The sequence below is a fragment of the Lonchura striata genome, chromosome 1, assembly GCF_046129695.1.
Source record: "Lonchura striata isolate bLonStr1 chromosome 1, bLonStr1.mat, whole genome shotgun sequence".
NCBI classification, from domain to species: domain Eukaryota; kingdom Metazoa; phylum Chordata; class Aves; order Passeriformes; family Estrildidae; genus Lonchura; species Lonchura striata.
This window is the reverse complement of record NC_134603.1, coordinates 82500124-82517364: the sequence shown is the minus strand read 5'-3', so window position 1 is coordinate 82517364 and position 17241 is coordinate 82500124. Positions and strand designations below refer to the sequence as shown.

At 44.9% G+C, this 17241-nt stretch overlaps 1 protein-coding gene across 4 annotated transcripts in view; it reads right to left on the bottom strand.

Annotated features, from left to right (window-relative positions):
* The window catches only part of TNS3 (tensin 3), a 187797-nt gene that overhangs the window by 103123 nt on the left and 67433 nt on the right, over positions 1-17241 (bottom strand). For 2 of the 4 annotated variants that reach the window (XM_077785370.1, XM_021526399.3), the window contains exons 8-10: positions 17152-17216; positions 3404-3487; positions 136-248 (exon numbers count right to left, since the gene is read on the bottom strand). In XM_077785370.1, the coding sequence (XP_077641496.1) occupies positions 136-248; positions 3404-3487; positions 17152-17216 (262 nt within the window). Of the gene's footprint in view, positions 1-135; positions 249-3403; positions 3488-17151; positions 17217-17241 lie in introns of those variants that run through there. The other 2 variants (XM_077785372.1, XM_077785373.1) reach the window with 2 other exon arrangements.

Genomic DNA, 17241 nt, shown 5'->3' with positions numbered 1-17241 from the left:
CTTTATTGGCAATATGTGGATGCATATCAAGAAGATATTAATTCTAATTTGAGATTCATGCAGGCTTTCTAGAAAGTTCCAAAATGAAACAAGAATTTGATCCTACACCTGAACAGGAAAAATTAGGTAATTTACCTCCCCCAGCATTTAAGTTGGGGATGCCATGAAGAATAACATAGTGCAGGAAAAGAGGGGTTGCATTCATTTTCACAGATCCAGATAGAAGGCCACTTAAGAACTGCACATATCTGAAAACAAAAAGTTTATCTGAATTATATAAAACTACTAATACTAGGGAAATACATTATTTACACAATGGCATTTCCAGATTATGGGTAATGAATAGCATTGTGATAATGCACATAACTCCAAAATAATAATCTTCAAAAAACAGCATGAAAAGACACTTTAATTTACCCCTGTATTAAATCCATGACTGTTATATTGCTATTGTTGATAGCTTTATTTTGGTTATTTACATTACTACTCTAAGTAAGAAATTAAGTAGAAGAGAGTCAAGTCAATTGTTTTGGTACACATTCCTAGTTACAACTGTAGTCCTAAATGTATTTCACAGCAGCATGATACGGTTTCCATCCAATTTACACTGAAGTCATCTTCATTAAAACAATAGCAAGAAATGCCCTTCTCTGATATCTTAACATTAAGAGCAATGTGGTCAATTAACATCTTCATAATAAGAAGGGATCTCTTTCTGCACAAAACAAGAGAAAAACTACCACAGCAATGTGAAAATTATTCTGTTTATGTGATTTAATACATGGTTTGGTCACAAGCTCATGAGTAAATACATGCAAGTAAACAACACTGCATCATGACTGGCTTTGAGTCCCTTTTTTTTCCACGGCTATGAGAAGATCTTCATTTATCTTCCTTAATATTCTCAGGAATGTATAGAGGAAAATCACCTTTTTTCACCTAGATCTCATTAACTGAACTCCTGGTAATACCACAACGAAGGGTATCCTGCCAAGTAACAACAGCTGTACTACCCCAGAATAGGGGTTGTGGATAATTTAAAATAGGTTTCATTTTACAGACAGCTTGCAAAGCTCTATTTATTTTAAATGCTAAGAAAAGGCAACTTTTTTTTCGTTTGTTTTCTCCTTCAGTCTTTCTGAAAGGATTTGATACATCAAAAGCACAAATTGTCACACCTAACATGACAAAAAAATAATGTGTTAAAATGTTTTGTCAGTGACCTCTCACGACTTTAATAAATTATTATCAATGTGAACATTTTCTCTTTACCAGCTTTTAATTATTACAAAAATGTGACTGAATTTTTGAAAACCTTTCTGTAGGCAGTGCATTTAAGGGGCCTAGAGATAGCTGGCTTATTTTTGAGAAGAGCGTTGAAAGATTTATCCTGAAGGTTTATGAGAATTTTTTTTCATATGAAGGGTCTCTATCTGCATTTCTCATTCAGAGAAATCTTCAACTGCTTATCTGAGAATGGATTCAAAATAGATCTGGTCTACAGCTACTTTTCTTACCATTGTTACAATACCCAACTAGCAGCAGGGAAAAGCTAAGTGACTTAATGGCCACAGTTTATTTTGATCTGGACAAGATTCAGTGGAGAAGAGGTTTCAAAATGTGAAAAATGGGTATATTTTCATATTTCACAATTTTGAGATCCATTTAAATTATACCCATTTATACATCAACTGGGTTTTAACAAGGATATCACTAATTAATTACCCAGCAATGGTTTCAGAGAAAAAGCATATTAAAAGGCCACTGACTGATCAGAATGGGAACACAGGAATATATCCACAAATATTAAGAGAGTTGGTTTTCCTTTCTCTGCAATAAGATTAGTGGCCACTGCCAGGCCAGGCAAAGTAGGAGAGGTGAGATTTGGGAAAACAGTTGTGACAAACAGTTTGGAAACTACCCCTGTTCTCATGAGAAATCACACGCCAAAGTATGTGTATATGTTTGGAAGATGGTATGGGCAGCTCAAGTTCAGTACTGGCGAGCAAAGATGTTGACTCCATCAGTCAAGAAGCAAACTGAGTATCTTTGAGGCCCTCTCCTCCAGTTACCCCCCAGAAGAATTAATCAAGTGTCCTTGAAGGGGGTGTAGGAAAGATAGATGCAACCATTTATACCTAGCATCTAGCTTTAGGGCTCACACATAGTTCACTTAAGTTAGTATTTACTGAAGCTTCCTTAAACATGGTTGGAAAACTGCCCTGATGCACAATTCACAGGTTTTTGTGGAGGTTCCTGGCTCTCACTGAAATATGCCTGCTGTCTAGAGCTTCTATATGAGAAGATTAACAATATCTCTTCCATTTTGCTGCTATGGTTCACACTTCTCTGTCTGGTAGGCAGCATTCTCAAATCCTTATTGCTAAAATGCAATACACAAATGCAAGCACAAAATTGAAACAAAAAAGGACCAGTCAATTTCTACTAATGAAAAATGTATTTCAAGTCAAATGGAATGTTCTGTTATTGTTTTTCAAGTTAAAAGGAGCTGTGCATGTCGCCTAATGGATTAAAAAAGAAAATAGTACGTTTTTATTTAGAGATTAACAGAACCAAACACCTTACACTAGTTGTTACTAATGATTTTTCTGTTTTAATTACTAGCAAATTCCTATACTTTAAACCACTTCTAAACAACCTACTGCACACACATGGTTTAAGACCAAAAAAAAAACCCCCAAACAATAATTACCACATCAAACCTAGATGGTATTTTATATTTCTAAAAGAGATTCACCTATATCACAATTACTTGTCTAATGAATATCAGTCTCTTTTGGTACTGAATCCTTCAATTACCTGTCATAAAAACAAGGTACACAGTGAATCCCAGAACTATTCATTTTCCAAAGTGATTATTACTTCAAATTCTAATTCAACCTTTGTGACACAGACAAACTGAAAAGGTAACACATCCAGATAAACATAATGAATATTGCATGCTCTGACAAACATTTACTAGAATGGACATGGGTCAAGTGCATAATCTGCTGATCCTCTAAACAAGTCGTAAAAAAACCTTTATTGCACATTAATCAGCAAACTTCCCATACTCATCATTACACCACAGAAAAATTAGTTTATTGTTATCTTGGAACAATCAAACTTGTGACATCTCTTTGTTAATAAACAATGCAGCGAGAACCCATTTAGATAACAGCGTGGTACAAAAGGTCTTGTCTGTCTGGGACCACATGCAGGAACGGAAGGAGAGATGTCATCAATCAAGGAATAATAATATAAGATAAAGTACTGAGAATTCAGGAAGCACTGGAGGGTCTTGTAGAAATGGCCTTCACATACCTGGGAAGAGATTAAGGGATGGGAGGAGAAGATAATTATGACATTTCCTATTGATATAAATTAGAAACAAATTGAATACCTTCTTTGGGATGGCTGCATTAAAGCTGAAACTTTATCATCAAAGAATTTCTTCATAGCAAATCTGTCTAGAGCCTGATCAGCACTGTCAAGAAAGAGACACATGTTACTCTGCTTCAGTGTTAGCTCAAAAATTCAGCAGGCTACTGCTTGAAACATGCAAAAATATTTGGAAGGAAAAAGGAGGGAAGTAAAGAAAAACAAAAAAACAAGCACCTAACTAGCAGATCTAGTAATTTGGACATTGTGGACAATGATGTTTATTCCACTGACACCTTCTTATTCAAAATCTCAAGACAGTTTCCTTCTTGAGCAAAGCATCTACTTCCTTATTTAATAAACTGAATTGCATACTTCCAACACGAATACATTGAAATCATAATGCAAAACCTTTGGCAGACCCAAATCGTTTACGCTCCCAAAGAAGGATACTTGCCATAATTTCTTGCACGTGCCACTAGGAATTCTCTCTAAAATATACAAATTTATTTTCTTTTTCAGAAAGAACTTTAGTACCAGGATAGAGGTTAATTTAAGAAGTCAGTAATTCATTCAGCCTTTGCTTGCTGTACCCTGAGCCATCAAGGAAGAGACATTCTTTGAAAAGGAACTATTTTACATCAGAAAGCCATAAACTCATCAAACACACAATCAAGGAGCAACATATTCCAAAAAATATATTTTATTTTATTCTTTATCCAGAATGGTTCTTATGTGGGTCTGTTTTGGGTGAAGGAAGGCAAGAGGCTACAGAAAAAAAGAAAAAAAAGAAAAAAAAAGACGCGAAAAATATCAATAAGAATGCTGCTCATCGGTATGCCAAGTAACATGCAATTCTTTTATATTGTGATTCTTTTATATCTATTCCAGATTTAAAAAACCAATGTGTTTCATAACAGATAGAGTTCACAGTTTTAGTTTGCATCAGAACGAAAAAGATCTGCATTGTTATGAACAAAAGAGCCTTCCTGGTTCCCATGGCAATACTGAGACACTGATGGCTTGAGCTAAGTACTGATATTGAAATGTTAATTAGCTAATTGCTCCTGGGGATCACCTACACCCCCACCCACACTGCCATTCTAGGACTGGGATGCAAAATAGAGGGACCAGTAGAATCATGGAAGGGGGTTTTGGGGATGAAAACACCCCTAAATGGAAGGCTGGGCACAGTGGAGGGACTGGACGGGTGCACTGGTTGGGGAAAATGGAACCACATCCCTAGTCTATGTTTGACCTGTCACCATAGCCTCCAGAGGACTGGACTGGACTGGGCTATGGGAAGCAGGAACAAAAGCAGCTCTTCCTGGTGTTACCAGGAGGAAAGGAGAAGGGACAGCTGCTGCTGGACTTCAGCAACAGGCTCTGCACATCCCCTCACCCTACCAGGGTGTCATGAGGAAAGGAGAGAGGATGGTCTGCTGATTGGGACTTCAGATACAGACTGCACACTGAAATAAGAGATTTTCCAGAGATCACTTGAGCTAACAAAATGAATGTATCAAAAATGAATGTATCAAAAATGAATGTATCAAATGTTTGTAGAATCATGTGTTGAATTTTAAGAAACCTCTGCCATGGCGCAAAAAAAAGACATAGGAAAGAGAGAAGAGGAAAAAAAAAAAAAAATTCTTTAAAGCTTCTTGCAAAAAGACAAATACCAGAGAAGACCAGGAATGCAAAGAACTCAGATAAAGGAGGCCCCTCTGTCAAGGATGATGGACTTACCCAGATAAGATAGCAGAAGATCAAAAGCGCATGCGCAGAGGAGAAGAGTTCAAAAGTTCAATGCAGAGGAAGACTATGGTTTCAGCCTCAGAAGACCACCAGAGATCCCCATAAAGACCACCACAGAAAACCACGCATGCCCAGAAGGGCGTGGACCTATTTAGCATGAGAGGCGAAGACAGGCGGGGCCAGGGGTTGAATATGCATAGAAAAGTTGTGTAATGTATTACATATGGAACACCTTTGTGAATAAAATTGTGGGACAAACTCCAGCTCGGGGCACAAGATTTTGGAGAGCGATCTCACTTGTGCCGGCTGCTGTCATACATACCCACTTCATAACTACATCGAGTTGTGGAGTCTATTTATTTATTCCGCGTATCGCTTCAACACCTCTTCACCCTTTGGCTACCTGGAAAAAGCTACAACAGCGAGGGTGAGCTCTGTGTCAAGCCCCCTGCCCAGCTGATCTTTTTAATAAAGAGCTGAACATTAATAAAGGCATAAGCCCTGTTCAATTCAATTGGGGGCTCATCCAAAATATAAGAACACACTAAAATCTCAACTTTTAATTTCCCCAACTAGATCAACCTAAATGAGTTCAGAGGAAAAAAAAACTGTGCCAAGTACACATATGCATATCAGGATAAAAATGAAATTCATGCCTTTTCCAAAATTAATCAGAAGATGTCAATTGTCTTGACAGGGTGCTGGATCAGGCTAGAAACTCAAGCATTTTCTTAATGGGTGTTAAAAATTACATAGTGTGTACTTAAAATATTCTTGACCCAAAGCCTCTTTCTCACCCAATCCATTTTGTATTTTCATTCATCTTCATCCACGCTGCCATCCAGAATTTAGGCTGCCTGTCTCTACATAATAGCCAAAAACTGCTAGCATTTCACTTGTTAAAACAGAGTTTACCAACAATTGCAAAGAACTCTGTTTGACCTCATTAAATTTGATGACACATTATTCCTTCCTAAATAAGAAAATTTGACATTACAAGATATAACTAAAGGGGGGTGCATCAATAAGGATTTTTCATAGAATCACAGAATTGTTTAGCTAAGAAAAAACCTTAAAGATCATAGTTTTCCAACTCTCTTGCCATGGAAAGGACACTTTTCACCAGACCAGGTTACTCAAAGCCCCATCCAACCTGGCCTTGAGCACTTCCAGAAATGAAGCATCCACAACTTCTCTGGACAACCTGTTCCAGTGTCTCATCACACCAACAGTAGAGAATTTATTCTTTATATTTAATATCTAATCTAAATCTACCCTCCTTCAGTCTATAGCCATTCCCCCCTTGTCCTATCACTGCCTTACCTTGAAAACGTCCCACTCCACCCATCTTATAGGCTTCCATTACGTCCTGGAGGACCACCAGAAAGTCTCCTTGGAGCCTACTCTTCTTTCAGACTGAACAACCCCAACATGAATTCTTAGCCTGTCTTTACAGCAGAGGTGCTAAGCATAAATTCACAGGATTTCACTAAGCCTAGATCTTTTTGGCATGTTGTCATGGTTTAGGAAGGGAATTCCCTAATTTAGTAGTCCTACTGATGCTCTCCAAACCACACTGCTGCTTGTTCCCTCCCTCCTCTCCCCTTCCCTGCAGTGGGATGGAGAGGAGAATTGGAGCCACAAGGCAAAGATCAGAGGTTTTGATCTTTGAATAAGAACAATTTACTGGACACAGGAATGAGAGAAAAAAATGAATTGTAACAACAATACTAATGACAGAGGGTAGAAGAAAGGAAAAATTATTGCTCACTGTGGAAATCCCCAACAATAGACAATGCTGGATGGCTCCGTCTGCCACACATTCTCAAACTGAAGGGACCCCTTCTCCCTTGAAGGATCCCCTTCCCCCCACACCTGGCAATGACATGAGGTGGTATAGAATAACCTCTGGGTACTAGCCATGCTCCCTCAAGCATACTAAAAATATTAACCCTGTCCTGGCCAGAACCAGGACATCTATGCATGCTGACAAGTATGAGCTTTCTTTAGTGCCAACATCTTCAAGGTCTTCTTGAACGAATGTGCTCCCTGTTGACAGAGTGAACAAATTACTCTTTGTCTCCTTAAAAAGGAAAAAAGCCTAGAAACTTCTTTCCTCAACTTGGTTAAAAGACACCTCATAGGACCTTGGGGACTTCATCTCAAACTTAAGGACAGTTAACTGGACAGAAGCTAAAAAGTCCCGCCTCAGCAATTCACTAGACAAAGAAGAGAACAAAAGAAGTAATCACTTTTGTGAAGTGTTTTAGCAGGCGCAAGAACCTCTTGCCCTGGCTCGGTTGTTCTCTGTAAAGAGCTTTGTTATTTTGCCTTTAATTAAAACTTTTCTGTTTACAACACTGTTGCAGAAGCCATCCCGCTGCTTTTATAGATAGCTGAGCTATTTTGTATGGTACTTTTCTGTGAGAGCTTATGAGACCTGGCTAAAAAAGATAAGTATCATCTTCTAAGTACCAATTCAGACACAGAAGATGGCACCCTTAACAGCAGCATCTGCAGTAATTTCTGTTTCTGCAAGGTTGCTGTGTACCATTTTCAAGAGTCTTGATGATGCTAGGGATATACAAATCCTAACTGGGAATCACCCAGCCTCATCCTTACACAGAAAAGTTAAGCTTTGGATAGCAACTGCCAGATATCCAGAAAGTTAAAGAGGGCTTCCAAGCTCACTTCTCTCCTGCAACTTCACTGGAGGAATGCTAAATTTGTTTGGGGTAAAAGGTAGTACCTTTCATTGCTGGGCTTAACACAACACCACCTGAATGTGACTGTGATGTAGTAGATAGGGACAGGCGAACAGAAGATTTCGGGATGTGACAGAAAGAAAGACCCCTTCCCCCTCTCCTCCTGCAGCACGTTATCTATTACCCCAAAGAATGTAACCACACCTAACCCAGTAGTTTTCCATTCCTGACTAACCCCAGAGACCCTACCAACCTCCCCTGACGTAGCAAAGTCCCCCAAGACTATTTAAACCCATGAGATAAGATAATAAACGCTTTCGACCGTCCACCACATTGGTGTCAGCATCTGTTGTTGGCCCGAGTAGCCCGGGCTAGGCCAGGCTGCTGTGCTGTTCCTTGCAACCAGGTCGCCTTGCCTTCACCTGAAGGCGACATATCTGGTGCCGAAACCCAGGAAAGATTCGCTCGGGTAGCGGGTGTTGCCTGGACAAGAACAGCGGCCGGAGCGGTACAAACCGTATCTCGGTGAGGGAGATGTCCTGGGACCCGCGATCGTCATGGACGCCATCGCAAGCGTCGTAAGTGCGATTCATAAGCAGTGCGGTATTGAGTGCAGGCTCAAAGACTTTTATCTTGCTATAGCAAGGCTCCTTGAGCTTGGGGCAATTGACCGCCCCATGGATGTTTTGCATCCAGAAATATGGGAAAAAACGCTGGCCGAGGACACGAAATCCTCAGGCAGTGGCAGAAGCCTTAAGGCGTGGGGCAAAGTTGAGAAAGCCCTGCGCAGAGCAATAGAAGAGCAGGAGGCATGGAGCGCAGCGCGCACGTGTTTATTGGTTACACCCAAGCTAGGGGTAGGAGTGGCAACGCAAACCGCCCCTGAGGGTGATCCGCCCAGGAGCGGGGATCCGGGGGGGCCCGGCGCGTCACCCCCCTCCCCGGGCCAGAGCCCAAACACCCCCGCGGAACCTTCCCAAAAATCCGCGGCTTCCCCATCCGTCCCACCACCACCGATCAGTGACCCGTTGCCGGAGGTGCAGCAGCACGCGGAGTTCTTTTGGCAGGGGCTGGCGAGGGAAGCCAGAGACACAGAAACCGCGGCTTGGGAAAAAATCCCAACCACGCCGCCACCCTACTCCGTTGAAAATGGAGCTGGCAGCCATAGAGAGGGGTGGGGCGCGGGCGGTCACAGCGTGAAAAGCCCGGAGGCACGGAGTTTTGCTAATGCGCGTATGGGGGAGAAAGAGGAGGAGAGCGGCAGAGGGCATGGAGCCAATCGGCAGCCACGTCAGACGCTGCTACCATTTAAGGGAGAGACCTCCCCCTGCAGGAGGCAGGGCAAGCCCGGGGGGCGGGAGCAATGCCACCCCCAGGGGGAGGAGAGGGCTCAGAGCCAGGCAAAAAGGCACCGAGCCCCGGAAGTTCGCTGGCATTCGACTTCCGGCTCTGAGTCCAGCAGCAGGTCCTGCAGCTCGGAAAAGCTGACGGAAGCAAGCTGGGACTCTAAAACGGAGGAAACGGAGCCAATGCGATTTAAAACAAAACCGAGTAAAGCTTTAAGCCGCACCGAAAAGCAACCACAATACGAACCAGCCCGACTGGGGAAAAATAAAAATAGCCTGTGTTGAATGGTCCCCAGCGGCTGCCATACAAGCCTTCCCGGTGAGGATCACCGGCCCAGAAGGGAACCACCAGAGGTAAACCCAAAAGATGTACAGTCAATTGTCAAAGCCATTGCAGAAAAAGGAATCAATTCGGCCATGGTCTCCACTTTAATCGATGGTCTTTTTGGTAATGACAACTTGCTTCCCTTTGATACTAAACGAATCGCATGATACTTGAGGGTGCAGGAATGATTGTGTTTAGACAGGAATGGGAGGATAATTGTACAAAGCTACTAGCCCAAGCATCTGGCGCGAGGCAACCACTGCACGGCTTGAGTTTATCCAGGCTGATAGGAAAGCACGATGATATGATCACGCCTCTGCAACAAGCCACGCAGATGCAGGCTGAGGAGGTCAGGGCGACCACTCGGGCTGCTAGGGAGGCTATTCGTGCCACCTCTCAGGTCGTGGCCAAGTCGTTGCTGTGGTCCACCGTGAGGCAGGCAGAGAGCGAAAGCTTCACGCAGTTCGTAGATCACCTGCAGGCAGCAATAGACTCCTCTACCCTGCCGGCAGAGGCAAAGGGCCCCGTGGTAGCTGACTGCTTGCGCCAGCAGTGCAACTCTGTCACCAAGGATATCTTACGTTCCCTGCCAGCCGGAGCCAGCCTGGCTGACATGATCAGACATGTAGTAAGGGAAGAGCACCTGACACCCATTCAGGCAGCTGTCCACACCCTGACCAGTGACATGGCATGTTTCAAGTGTGGTGAGGCAGGTCACATCGCGGTGAGCTGTCCCCAGCCGACACGGCAGCCCGCCGCGACGCCTCCACCCCAAACACGCCCGAGAGGAGCCTGTTGGGGCTCCAGGAGGAAGGGGCACCTCACTAAGGAATGCAGGTCCTGGCCCCAGGGAAACGGGAAAGGGAGGGGGCGCGTGGGCCGCACTTAGCCTCCTCCCACCGCGAATGCAAGGCGGCCCATCTATGCCAACCCCCAGTGGGGCGGGGCGCCCTTATACCCCATACCCCCACAGGAGGCAGCCAGCTTCGTACCCCCGCCAGCGACACAATTGCAGAATTTTGCAACACAGCCTGCGGTACCTTCGTACCCACTACCACCGCAAGCAGCGCCTGTGCCGCAGGGCCAGCAAGGGGCGCCCCAGAGCGGGACCCCTGGGTGGCCCTGGCCATGAAAATAGGGAAGGAGCCCCCAAAGGTGTGTGGGACATGCCGCCTTTATGGCAGTCAGGACCCCCACATCATAGGGCTTCAGTTTTGGGCAGACACAGGAGCAGACTGCTCAATTTTTCCCCAAGCACTGTGGCCCCAACACTGGCAATGCAAAGAAGTCCCCCCAGTGAACGGAGTGGGAGGGCCGTCCCGAGCTTGAAAAAGCACCCAATTAGTAGCTATACCACTTCATACAAAAAAGGGACCAGAACAAACAGTAGCAATCCACCCCTACACTTTGCAAAACTCTCCACCCCTGATAGGAAGGGACGTCCTTGCTATGTTAGGAGTCAGGATTACAAATTTATAATGAGGGCCACTGCCATACACCCACTGCTGCCAATCAGACTGACTTGGAAATCAGCAGACCCCATATGGGTTGAGCAATGGCCCCTGTCAAAGCCTCGAATGGCAGCCTTGCTGGAACTGGTCGACCGCAAGCTGCAAAGGGTCACATAGAACCCTCCACCAGCCCGTGGAACACCCCTGTATTTGTAATCCCCAAGAGATCTGGAGAAGGTTATCGTCTCATCCACGACCTGAGGGAGGTGAACAAGACAATCCAACCCATGGGTCCAGTTCAGACACTGCTGCCCACGAACTCAGCCATCCCCAAAGGGCAGCCATGCGCGGTGCTGGACATCAAAGACTGTTTCTTTTCGATACCCCTGCATGCTGAGGACAAAGAACGATTCGCCTTTTCCGTCATGTTCCCAAATGGCGAGCGACCTAACCTCCGCTTCCAATGGAAGGTGCTACCACAAGGTCTTGTGGACAGCCCGACCATATGCCAGATCACCGTAGACAGGGCACTAATGCCAGTCCAACAGTCCCACCCTGCTGCAACCATCATTCAGTACATGGACGACATCCTCGTCGCTGCACCATCAGCAAGCCAAGTGGATCACCTAGTGTCCACAATCACAGAAACTCTCCAGGCCAACGGCTTTGAGATCACGAACATGAAGATCAAGAGAGGACCGTGCGTGACCTTCCTAGGAGTGGGGATCACAAACTCCTACGTGACTCCACCCAGGGTAAAGGTCTGACGAGACATCAAGACCCTCCATAACATGCAGTGCCTTGTGGGATCTCTGCAGTGGCTCCGCAATGTCATCCTAGTTCCTCCAGAGGTCATAGACCCCTTGTATGACCTCCTGAAAGGAAAACACACCTGGGACCCCAAGGAGCTGACGCCACAAGCAACAGACTCTCTCAACTTCATCGAACGTCAGATGTCCACTGGCACACTTGCCAGGTGTAACCCAAGCGCACCGCTAGATTTATACATCCACTTCACGCAGAAAGGAGGAGTGGGAGCACTGGCCCAAAGACCTTCCGAAAAATCCCAACCAATCTAATGGGTGGTCCTCGGAAGACCAACTCATGCATTTTCACCAAGAATCAAATGTGTTGCTAACCTCATTGTGAAAGGCAGAAAACTCACCCTGAGACACCTGGGGACCGAGCCGGCAAGGATCCACCTCCCCTTCCGCAAGCGACTGACCATGGAGTCAACCGCGATATTGGAGCACCTGGCCCTTGCTCTCACTGGCTTCGGAGGAGAAATCTCTTACGCCACCAGACCACCTTGGACCCAGCTACTGACCATTGTCGACACAGACGTACCACCAAAGGTCATGGACCGACCGCAGCCAGGACCGACGGTCTTCACAGATGCCTCCTCCACGACTTCTACTGCAGCAGTGGTGTGGCAGGCAGAAGAAACATGGCATTGCGTCAAAACATGTGACCCCACACTGTCAGTGCAACAGCTAGAAGCAGCAGCAGTGGTTTTGGCGTGCAGACTCTTCCAAGATGAACACCTCAACATCATAACAGACTCTATATTCGTGGCAAAGCTTTGCCTAGCCATGTCGAGACCAGGTGTGTCAACATCTGCAGCAGCCTCGATGCTTGAAGAGGCACTCTCTTCACGACAAGGCACTGTGTCTGTCATTCACATCAACAGCCATAACCCAGTCAAGGGCTTCTTCCAGATTGGCAATGACAAAGCAGATGCCGCGGCGAAGGGAGTGTGGACATTGCAGGAAGCTCGTCAACTACACGAGTCACTCCACATCGGAGCCAAAGCACTGGCGAAGAGATGCGGGATCTTGACAGCAGACGCAAGGCACGTGGTGGCCACTTGCCCTCACTGCTAGAAGTCACCCCTATGGACCGGTGGGGTCAACCCGAGAGGTCTCAAGGCCTCAGAAATCTGGCAGTCAGACCTCACTTCCTGCGAACTGCTGAAGCCCCGATCACGGCTTGCAGTGACAGTGGACACTTACAGCGGAGTGATCGTGGCAACACAGCACCTCAAATCCAACTCTAAAGCCACAATCCAGCACTGGCTGACAGTTATGGCATGGCTTGGTATCCCCAAGCAAATTAAAACTGACAATGCTTCCAATTTTATCTCCAAATCAGTGCAGGAATTTGCCTCGGTGTGGGGCATCACCTTAGTACAGGAGATCCCATATAACAGCACTGGACAGGCCATTGTTGAGCGAGCAAACCAGACCCTAAAAGCCAAGTTAGAAGTATTGACAAAGGCAGAGGGCTTTGCCAATTCCATTCCCTCAGGAGACCAAATGCGCATGCTGGCAACCACGTTGCTAGCACTGAACCAATTCCCTAGGGGAGATGAGACAAACAGTCTCATTCGAAAGCACTGGGCCACTCAGACACTAGAGGAGGGCCTGCAGGTCATGATCGAAAACGAGCTAGGCGAATGGGAACGGGGCTGGAGACTGGTGCTTACGGGACGAGGGTACACGGCAGTCAAAAAAGAGGACAGAATCAGGTGGTGTCCACTCAGGTCAATCAAACCTGACCTTCAGAATGAAATTAATGAAAAACTGTGAGTTTCTGTTTGCAGGACATGCTCGTGGATCGTCCCCATGACGCGTACACCCCTGTTCCAGAGGGAGATGACAGACCACCAAGCCACCAGACAAAACCCAAGAGTGCCACACCAGTGAGACCCAGACATGCACAGTGTCTTTGTGCGATTTTGCTGTTGGGGCTTGTGGCGGGGGGCAAGCCGACCCAGGCCACTACCCATACCAGCCATTCAGGTGGGTCATGCAATATCTTTAGAGTGACAAGAGGTCACCACAGCGAACACCCCATCCTTCGTGTTCCACATAGCTGATCTGTTTCCGAGACAACCAAAACTACGGCCCATAAACCCACGTATCGTATTCATGTACATATCCTACTGGTGCCCAGCGTCCAACCCAGGGAAAAGGTACTGTGACTACCTGGGGTGGGGACATTGCAGATACTGGGGTTGCGAAACCATTGTTACAGATGCCAGACCATGGGGAGATGGGTGGCAACCGCAGGAGCCCGACAAATTTTTACAGTTCACCTGGGCACCTTTTGACTGTGGAGATCACAATGCACAGCCTAGATATCGGGGATGTGTAAGTTATAACATGACCATTCTACAGCCAGACCACCCTAGTTGGACCACAGGTAGAACGTGGACAGTGGTCCTCAGAGGACCGAGAAGGTGGGTGAATGTACGAATTATCAGGCTCCAACCACCAGCACCTCGACCAGTAGGACCAAATAAAGTTATCAAGAACGTGCTAAAAGGGAAAAACACAACCCACCCCAAGACCTTGCCCCCAAAAGTCACCGATACTCCGACCGGCCATGCGGAATCCCTCCAGATAGGCCGCACAGCTGAGTCAGACCCAAACCCAATCTTTCGCATGCTAGAAGCTACCTTTCTAACCCTAAACAAAACCAAACCAAACCTAACTAATTCCTGTTGGCTTTGCTATGATGTTAAACCCCCTTTTTACGAAGGCATTGCTTCAGACAGCCCCTTCAGTTACTCCACAGCCAGTGCCCCCCACCAGTGCAGATGGGACACCCCCCGCAGAGGAATCACCCTGAGTCAAATCACAGGCCAGGGCAGATGTTTTGGCAATGCAGCTTTAGCAAAGCAGAAAGGCAATTTCTGCACTAAAGTTGTCAAGCCCAACAGAAAGATCACTAAGTGGGTGGTCCCATCCGCATCTGGGATGTGAGTTTGCTAACGGTCAGGAGTGAGTCCTTGTGTGTTCCTTGCCAAATTTAACGACTCTATCGACTTCTGTGTCCAAGTTCTGATTGTTCCTAGGGTCCTGTACCACTCAGACGAAGAGGTGTATCACCTTTTCAAGGAACCCGACAGACTCCACAAAAGAGAAATAATCACAGGTATCACTATCGCAATGCTGCTCAGCCTGGGAGCAGCTGGCACAGCCACGGGTGTCTCAGCCATCGCAACCCAACAGCATGGACTCTCTCAGCTGCAAATGACCATCGACGAAGACCTGCAGAGGATTGAGAAATCCATCTCCTATCTAGAAAAATCAGTCTCTTCGCTTTCAGAAGTAGTTTTACAGAATAGGCGAGGACTGGACCTCTTGTTCATGCAACAAGGAGGACTGTGTGCAGCTTTGAAAGAGGAATGCTGCTTTTATGCAGATCATACGGGAGTCGTTAAAGACTCCATGGCAGAACTCCGAGATAGACTGGCTCAGAGAAAGAAAGACAGAGAAACCCAGCAGAGCTGGTTCGAATCCTGGTTCAATCAATCACCTTGGCTCACCACTTTAATTTCCGCCCTGGTAGGTCCACTGGCAATACTGCTTTTAGCTGTTACCATAGGACCATGCCTGCTGAACAAACTAGTCTCGTTTGTTCAGGCCCGTCTAGAACGGGCGAACATTCTGTTCATAGGCCAGCAACAAATGCTGTAAACCAAAAACTGCGAACACAGTCAGTCGCAAAAGCCTTCGAAACTCACCTTGCGAGAATTACTCAAATTTACCAAACCCCCTTTTCCTTACCAAGTTACAAGTTTGTACCTCACTCCAGTGCCTATATCTACGACTACCTCATTTTATTTATGAAAAGGATGGGGGAGATATAGTAGATAGGGACAGGCGAACGGAAGATTTCGGGATGTGACAGAAAGAAAGACCCCTTCCCCCTCTCCTCCTGCAGCACGTTATCTATTACCCCAAAGAATGTAACCACACCTAACCCAGTAGTTTTCCACTCCTGACTAACCCTAGAGACCCTACCAACCCCCCCTGACGTAGCAAAGTCCCTCAAGACTATTTAAACCCATGAGATAAGATAATAAACGCTTTCGACCGTCCACCACATTGATGTCAGCATCTGTTGTTGGCCTGAGTAGCCCGGGCTAGGCCGGGCTGCCGTGCTGTTCCTTGCAACCAGGTCGCCTTGCCTTCACCTGAAGGCAACACTGTAATGATGTTATTATAATATATTTATAGCAACGTACCACCTTTAAGGATGACATAATACGGCAACACTGAAATCACACCACAACAACTGTACTACACTCACTTGACAGTTTTTGTCATTCACAATACTTCTCAATAAAATATCAAATTGTGGCAATCACTGAAGCAAGTGGTTTTTTCAGCATATATTAGTGTACACAATGCACTTCATTTCTGGGTCCCTAATTACTTATAAATTTGGTTTACCCAAATGAACACAGATTATTTTCCTGGATTCTAATTTGCCTGACATCCATGAATAATCTGCCATCAACCTCTAGCAGTTCAAGACTCCATCAACTACAGTAGTGGATCAAATCTATTATTGCCATACTGTTGTGAATTCAGGACCAAATTTAATTTAACCATGACATTTAGAGTGTATCCTTATTTTAACACATTTATGTATGTATATAAAATGTATATACATACATTTATGTATGTGTATAAATTTAAAAACCCCAAGGGAAAACAATATGATTAGGATCCCAACAAAAATCTCCAAAATGAATTTCATCCTTTTTGAGACCATTTATCAAATTGTATATTTTTGATATAAATTGTCAATTGTCATTTCATAATTTGAGGACTCCAAAAGAAACTATTAAAACTAAGTAATCAGATACCTACTGTTTGAACTGACTGCAAACTAAAGTCTAGATTATTCCTTACACTCCGTTCTGCACTTAGATCAATGTCTAGGAATTCCCTATTCAAACACTCTTTCCAGATTTTAATAACAGTTTTTCTTAAGTACTTAAGTAATAATTCCTCACCAATTCAAGAGGCCACTTGATGGAAGTGGCAAACAGAAAGGTTTAACAGAATAAAGATAGTACTATGACCTAAAAATAGTTTATTGTACATTCTATCATTCATCTGAAAACATCCTTCAGAAAAGTTTTCTGCAAACCAGTAAAATCTCAGTTTCAAAGTGACCTTAGGCTGTCACCTAATCCAGTCTCCTACTGCAAGCAGGATTACAAGAAAACTATCATGAAAGCAGACTCTGTTAAGAAAGACATGCTCCAAAACTCTTTGAGAAGAAAACCTGACAAACAGTAAGCTGACAGACAGTAATCAACTAAAAGGCAATTTTCCCAATGTTTATTGTAAAAAAAACACACAACATGCATTATTCACACTTACCTTGCAGAAACATTGATAAAGTGCATATATGATGATATGACTACACCTATCTTTCCTTTTCCTCCCTGTATTAGGAAAAAGGGAACATAA